This window comes from Moschus berezovskii, chromosome 6 (assembly GCF_049115385.1).
Source record: "Moschus berezovskii isolate FMDL1 chromosome 6, NW_MosBer_1.0, whole genome shotgun sequence".
Lineage (NCBI taxonomy): Eukaryota > Metazoa > Chordata > Mammalia > Artiodactyla > Moschidae > Moschus > Moschus berezovskii.
Genome location: NC_142465.1, coordinates 29,315,725 through 29,323,585, shown reverse-complemented (window position 1 = coordinate 29,323,585; position 7,861 = coordinate 29,315,725). Strand labels below are relative to the sequence as shown.

Genomic DNA, 7,861 nt, shown 5'->3' with positions numbered 1-7,861 from the left:
TACTTGAGTCTAGCCTTTTTTAACATCAAGGATTATTTTAAACTATACCTTTTAGTGTACCCTAATTTTAGTGCAACAGTTTAAAAACAACCCTGGAAGCTATGTTGTTTACAGTGGTATAGTTGCTAGCCCTTTACTTTTTAAACCCTTAAAGCTAAAACTGATGGGGGAGGCTGTGTGTGAAGTCAAGGAAAGGGGACTATGGGAACTCTGTACTTTATGCTCAGTTTTGCTATGAACCTAAAACTGCTCTAAAAAAAAAATTAGGATATTTAACAAAACTAAAACCAAGTCAAGATTTCTTACAGTATATCTAAATATGGATTTCTACATTCTGTTAAATTTATCTAACAAAAAAACAACATATTTTGGTTGTAAAATAATTTACTAAAGGCACTATTGTTAAACATCAAACTAATAATTTGTTACCAATAAGGTACATCATTGTAAACATGACAAAATGATTTTCAAGAGATACATTGCTACCAGGTAAACAATACAATTTTTTTTTTAAGTAACAGCTTTCCTATTTACAAGATCATAGCCCTTTCAGCCATTTCAGGGGCATGCAGTAAAGCCATTGCTCCCAACTTGGGAAGGGAGCTTGGAGCTTACAATTAGTTAGAGAGTCACTACTGCTAGAGATCTTACAAAGCTCCAAATGCTTGACTCAGTTCTAAAGTTCTTGGGTTTAGAAATAAAAATACTTTATACCTCCCACCAAAGCCCCAGAAGAGCTAGCTGGAGAGTCCAAGCCCTGTAACATGTCCAGGCGTGAACTGGTGAGCTCTGCCACTTGCACATCATCACAGGAAATGGAGAAATTATTCAAAGGTAGCTACTGAACATTAGCACCATAATCAACATGGCTCATTAGCTAAAACCTAGGCTGTGTATCCCACAAGGTAACATTCATTTGTAGCTCTAATATGAAAGAGCAGCTTTTTAATGTATAATAAACGATTTAGTACAGAAGTCAGGTTTCTCCTATGAGAAAAACGTTAAACAAAACACAAACTAAACAGCATCCCCAAGGCAATCTGTGCTAAAGCATATACAAATTAAGGCTTTACCCTGGTACACAACAATTTTGAAATTATGTGGGAACATTCCAAACAAATCATTTACACAGAATTCAAGCAATCTGTTTAAGAACTGTGGGGTTCAGTTCAAGTATTTGGCATCTTACATTCAACTTACATACTTAGCTGCTATGAGTGTCACTGTAACTTCACTTCCTGAAAGTGAAATACCACCCATGATGTTATGAATTCAAGCCAGTCCAGGGGCAGGGTGCTAGAGAATTTAGTTCATAATGAAAAAGCATAGTAACTGAAATAACTAGAATATCTAAACAGGGAAAGTACTGTTTTTCTTTGTGTGGTTTTAAGTGCCCCTTTGGCTTACTGAGTAAGCTAAATACATTTTTCAATAACTACCACCACTGGACAAAGGATCTAAATGTTGAGATGTTAGTTAATCAAGGTTTTAAGTTGGCACAATGTTCCTACTAAGTTATGTTTTAATTATATCTTTCTAATATCAAGGGGTTAAATGAAAGACAGCATTAATACTGTCCTAAAAAAAAGTAAAGGCAAAATATTCCTAAAGCTGTATATTAACTTATGAAAATTCTCCTCCCACTTTATGTATGTATAGTTCTTGTTTTAGCCACTCAGAAGGAAAGTTTCAGTGTGGGGGTCTACAATCCAGACAAAAGGCTCTACATTTTCCTAGGCTAAACTATTTCCTATACAGAATTACAACCACAGACATTGAAATATAGCTCTCAGATCTGAAAATGTCTTTATTTTTTAGAAAATGGATTCCAGGAAGGTTAAAAAGCAATACCAGAGGGTATATAGGCACAGAAATAGATGTAGTCATTCAAAGCATTCAATTAAGAATATGGCAATATAAATATCTGAAAAGCATCTCTTAGGTGTTTGAAACAAAATGTATAAGTCATTCCTAACTATTTGGAGCTTTACAGACAGAAAATGATTAACATTTCAAAGTCCTATAGGCTTTTTCCTTGGTTAATAACATTAAATGGTTTGCCTTTGATCAAATTCCTTCCTTTTTAAACACAGATAAAAGTATTACATAGGTCCACTGTTAAGACAACATGTTGCAAATTAAATTTCATATAATGTATTCCAACAATGCTTAGAAAATAAAAAGTGTTGCGGTGGCTTTGGACTAAGTTTAATAGTCGTCTCCTCGGCTGACAACTTCTTTACATGTTGGACGCAAAAGTATGGTATGTTCAAACTGTGCTGTATATGATCCTTTAATGTCACATAATGGTGGATATGGGTCTACAATGCCCAAGTCACACAGATTTTTCAGAGCCATCAAGTATTTACTTTCTCCCAAACGATCCAGCCATCTGCGGCAGAAGGCAAGAGTGCCAAAGTTTTCATTGATGACATTTAACAAGTGTTTTGTTCTTGGAAGCCTAAGAGAAAAATGCAAGATTAATAGTTGGCTAAAAAGTTACCAACTCATTTCCCCCATTAAGGAAAATTCAAACCAAAACTATGACTTTACTTAGCAATTAAAGTTCAAAAAACTCTCTTTGCTGCCTCTTTCAATTTCCAAAAACCAGAATGTATAATACTCAATTACAGATGGCAGGTGGAGAGGAGACCAGATGAAGGTTATCTTATATTTATATGTCTATGCATGCAGTGTTAAACTTCAAGTACAAACTTATCAATAATATTAAGGTGGGAATTCCCCTTTTGGGGGACATTTCGGCATCAAGCTGAAAAAGATCTATCTGCTCATAAAAAAGATGCTTCAATCATATCCAAAAAGTTTTTTATAAGTAAATAAAAATACAAAGTTTACCAATGGGAAAACAATAACAAAAACCTAGGAATGCCAGCAAAATAATAATCTGTAATTATTACAATTATTGGAAACAAGATATGAAGAGAATACTTAGATCATTTCATCTCAGTTAACATTTCTAATAGGGCTTCTTTTTCTTTTTGCTGAATTATAGAAATTTACAGACCTTATTGTTAGGCTATAGAACTGGGCATTTATGAATGTATCACTGTGGATGTCCATCACACATTTTAAAATGCTGTTAACTGGGAAGAGAAACTCATCAATCTTATAAAAAGAATAGTCTCTCACCTTATTGGCACGTGTCCAACATCAAAATTTTTCATGTAATGTGAACATTCCATATCATCATGAACCACACCTTTTCCTGTGCTACCAAAGGTTTCAATGGCATATACTTCTCCTTCCTAAAAATATATGCGTAAAGGGAAACGAAGAAAAATTCAGAATGAATTAAAATTCCCATCTTAACTTCAGGCTGAGGTATTCCCATTTAATGTAAGAAATCACACACCTGGCAGTCCTTATCTACCTTTTCCTGATTTACCTCCTTAGCACTTTTGATCTCTGTGTCATCTATTAGAACGTAGACTTTACGTGAGCAGGAAATTTTGCTCACTACTATTATACATCTCAGTGCCTACTAAAGAGACTGGCACCAACAAGATGCTCAATAATCAAGTATTGACTAAACCTCTGACATGCCGATTGAGCCCCAGTGTGACCAGACACAATCTGCACACTCACACAGCCCAGTTCCTGCTGGGGTTAGTATGAGTGGCAAGTTAATTTTGCTCAACAGACTATATACTCAACTACTACTAGCTTCATAGTTCAGAAGAAAAAAAAAAAAGTCAAAATGCTTCACAGAAGAATAGTGCTAATGGCATACACACCTCCATTCTTGTTGCCTCTCCTCCTTTCACAATGGGCACTGTTTTCCCAGCGTGTATTCTATATGGCCCAATCGAATGTCCATTTAGATTACGGATTGGTTTCACTGGCATAATAGAAAAAAAACTTATTCAGGGTTTCAAGGCACAAGCAGATCTCTTGGCCTATGTAGAGTTCAAGCATTTACTTAAAAATCAGGTTTGGTGCTATTAAATAACCCCACATTAGTGGTCTGGTGGTTTAGTCGCTAAGTTGTGTCCAACTCTTGTGACCCCATGGACTGTAGCCTGCCAGGCTCCTCTGTCCACGGGATTTCCCAAGCAAGAATACTAGGAGTGGGTTGCCATATCCTTCTTCAGGAGATCTTCCCAACCCAGGGATCAAACCTAGGTCTCCTGCATTGCAGGTGGATTCTTTACCAGCTGAGCTACCAGGGAAACCCAACCCCACATTAAGATAGTTAAATACAAATTGGAAAACTAGAGGGATATAAAAAGTTATTTATTGCAATGTTACAGATTAGGGAAAATAATGGAAAAAGAATAAATTATGTGATGAGGACATAAGGGAGGTCTATCTATGAACCATTTACAGTCCATCTAGGCATCAAATATCATGTATATAAGCATTACAAACAAGAAAAACATGTATTATTATGGTTGTGAACCAAAAGGTAATTTGAAAATGAGGATTCTGTGTCAAAACAACAGTATTAAGAAACCCTAAATTTTATTATTACATCAACATTTCAAGTGGTAGAAAAGAAAATCAAAACAACCCCAAAGTCCTGGAATCAATGACAAAATAAATAAACTGCATGTTTATACATTGGAACACTTCAGTTCAGTTGCTCAGTCGTGTCCAACTCTTTGTGACCCCATGAATCACAGCACGCCAGGCCTCCCTGTCCATCACCAACTCCCGGAGTTCACTCAAACTCATGTCCATCAAGTCGGTGATGCCATTCAGCCATCTCATTCTCTGTCGTCCCCTTCTCCTCCCACCCCCAATCCTTCCTAGCATCAGACTCTATTCCAGTGAGTCAACTCGTCGCATGAGGTGGCCAAAGTATTGCAGTTTCAGCTTTAGCATCAGTCCTTCCAATGAACACCCAGGATTGATCTCCTCTAGAATGGACTGGTTGGATCTCCTTGCAGTCCAAGGGACTCTCAAGAGTCTTCTCCAGCACCACAGTTCAAAAGCATCAATTCTTCGGCAATCAGCTTTCTTCACAGTCCAACTCTCATTGGAACACTTACTCAACAATAAAAATGAAAAGCTAGGGATACACTGACCTGAGATACAACCAAATGAGCAAAAGGCACAATTATATAGATATGGTTCAATCCTATACATATACAGACACACATAGAACTCAAAATTAAGCATAATACACTAAATGTTTCAGTTCAGTTCAGTCGCTCAGTCGTCTGACTCTGCGACCCTATGAATCGCAGTACACCAGGCCTCCCGGAGTTCACTCAAACTCATGTCCATCAAGTTGGTGATGCCATCCAGCCATCTCATCCTCTGTCGTCCCCTTCTCCTCCTGCCCCGAATCCCTCCCAGCATCAGCGTCTTTTCCAATGAGTTAACTCTTCGCATTAGATGGCCAAAGTATTGGAGCTTCAGCTTTAGCATCAGTCCTTCCAATGAACACCCAGGACTCATCTCCCTTAGGATGGACTGGCTGGACCTCCTTGCAGTTCAAGGGACTCTCAGTCTTTTCCAACACCACAGTTCAAAAGCATCAATTCTTCGACGCTCAGCTTTCTTCACAGTCCAACTCTCACATCCATACATGACAATTGGAAAAACCACAGCCTTGACTAGACGGACCTTTGTTGGCAAAGTACTGTCTCTGTTTTTTAATATGCTATCTAGGTTGGTCATAACTTTCCTTCCAAGGAGTAAGCGTCTTTGAATTTCATGGCTGTAATCACAATCTGCAGTGATTTTGGAGCCCAAAAAATAGTCTGATACTGTTTCCACTGTTTGCCCATCTATTTGCCATGAAGTGATGGGACCAGATGTCATGATCTTAGTTTTCTGAATGTTGAGCTTTAAGCCAACTGTTTCACTCTCCTCTTTCACTTTCATCAAGAAGAGGCTTCTTAGTTCCTCTTCACTTTCTGCCATAAGGGTGGTGTCATCTGCATATCTGAGGTTAATGATATTTCTCCCAGCAATCTTGATTCCAGCTTGTGCTTCTTCCAGCCCTGCGTTTCTCATGATGTACTCTGAGTATAAGTTAAATAAGCAGGGTGACAATATACAACCTCGACGTACTCCTTTTCCAATTTGGAACCAGTCTGTTGTTCCATGTCCAGTTCTAACTGTTGCTTCCTGACCTGCATATAGGTTTCTCAAGAGGGATGCATAATTAGGTAAAGATAAAAGGAAATGCAAATCTTTAGATAATGGCTTATTTGAAGAAGCCTTCTGTAACCGAGATGGGGTATATAAAGCCGGGGAGCTTCTGTAATGCTGGCAGAAGGGGTGAGGTTACATAACTTTTACAATTGTTTAGTTCAAGTTTTTAAGTGGTGTGTATTTTCAGTTTTTGTTATATTCCAAAACAGAAGCTTAAAAAAAGAAATCTAGTTCTATAGTATTAGAAGTCTGTAGAATCCAGTGTGAGTTACCTTTCTTCTAGGGCAGAATTAGGTAGCAAGTGTTTGTTATTTTCACCCCAAATCTTTAGCAATGATTAGCATATTACAAATTTAGGGGTGGTGCAGAAAAATAAGACTCTCAGTTAGCTTTTTTAAAAAGTCTTCCTTCTTATATAAATGACAAGCTAAATTTGCTTTAAAATTCAGTAAGCATTACTACTACTCCAAGACGCGACAAAGTGACCCCCTAGAACAACCAAAAACATACTTAAAAACATTTCTTAGCTATCCCAACCTAACACATATAACCAAGTTACAAAGAAGAAGCAGGACTCAAGGTATACAGGCTGTGGACAGTGGCAGACTAATTCTGGAACCAATATTTATCATGGTTATTTTCTAATTCTATAGCTTCCACTCCCTTGATGGCCTAGCCTGGTTCTGTTATGTGGTTTAGGGAAATTGCTTCTTAAAGTTCAGCCTGTAGTCCATTTCTTCATCTTCTAAATGTCATGATCTGTCTATACTCTTTCTGCTTAAATTAGTAAAAATGAATTCTGCTATCCTCAACTAAGAACCAGAGAAGGCAATGGCACCCCACTCCAGTACTCTTGCCTGGAAAATCCCATGGACGGAGGAGCCTGGTAGGCTGCAGACCATGGGGTCGCTAAGAGTTGGAAAAGACTGAGCAACTTCACTTTCACTTTTCACTTTCACGCATTAGAGAAGGAAATGGCAACCCACTCCAGTATTCTTGCCTGGAGAACCCCAGGGATGGGGGAGCCTGGTGGGCTGCTGTCTATGGGGTCGCAGAGTCGGACACGACTGAAGCGACTTAGCAGCAGCCGCAGCAGCAACTAAGAACCCTGATCAATACAATAACTGACTATAAGAAAGGCAGATGCTGAAAGAATAGAACCTAAAATCTGCACCGGCTTAGTGGAAGAGGTAAGAATGCAGGTATTAAAGATTTCAACATTTCACGCTAGAAACTGTTATGTGGTAACTAAACATTAAGTCAAACTGTCACCTACTATGCCTTGAAAGGCAGACCACATTCCAACCAAGGTTGTAGAATAAGGAGAAAATGGAAGGGAAAGATAATCTGAGAGAAACTTAGGTATTATTTGTTGCGGGACCAATCCCAAAACTGGTGGTGGGAAACAACAAATATTTTTTGAATACTAATAAATTCCAGGCATGTCATAAAATTTACATTTCTCAAAAACAAAACAAAAAAAAACACGGTATCATGAATCCTATTACAGTCAAAATTATAGATGTTATCTGAAGATGGTACTGATGAAGCTAACTGCAGAGCAGCAATGGAGACACGGACATAGAGAACGCTTACGGACACAGTGCGGGGGTGGGGATGGAGAGGGTGAGATGGATGGAGAGAGCAACCTGGAAACACACATTACCATACATAAAACAGACAGCCAATGGGAATTTTCCGTATGAGTCAGGGAACTCAAACCAGGGCTAGATAA

General features: G+C 38.2%; 1 protein-coding gene across 4 annotated transcripts in view; it reads right to left on the bottom strand.

The window, feature by feature from the left end:
• Positions 1-1,781: 1,781 nt before the first annotated feature.
• Positions 1,782-7,861, bottom strand: part of METAP2 (methionyl aminopeptidase 2) — a 31,249-nt gene continuing 25,169 nt past the window's right edge. For all 4 annotated transcript variants that reach the window (XM_055394785.2, XM_055394787.2, XM_055394786.2 and 1 more), the window contains 3 exons: positions 3,756-3,859; positions 3,151-3,266; positions 1,782-2,461 (listed from right to left, as the gene is read on the bottom strand). In XM_055394785.2, coding sequence (XP_055250760.1) covers positions 2,209-2,461; positions 3,151-3,266; positions 3,756-3,859 — 473 coding nt within the window. In that variant the 3' untranslated portion in view covers positions 1,782-2,208. The remainder of the gene's footprint in view (positions 2,462-3,150; positions 3,267-3,755; positions 3,860-7,861) is intronic.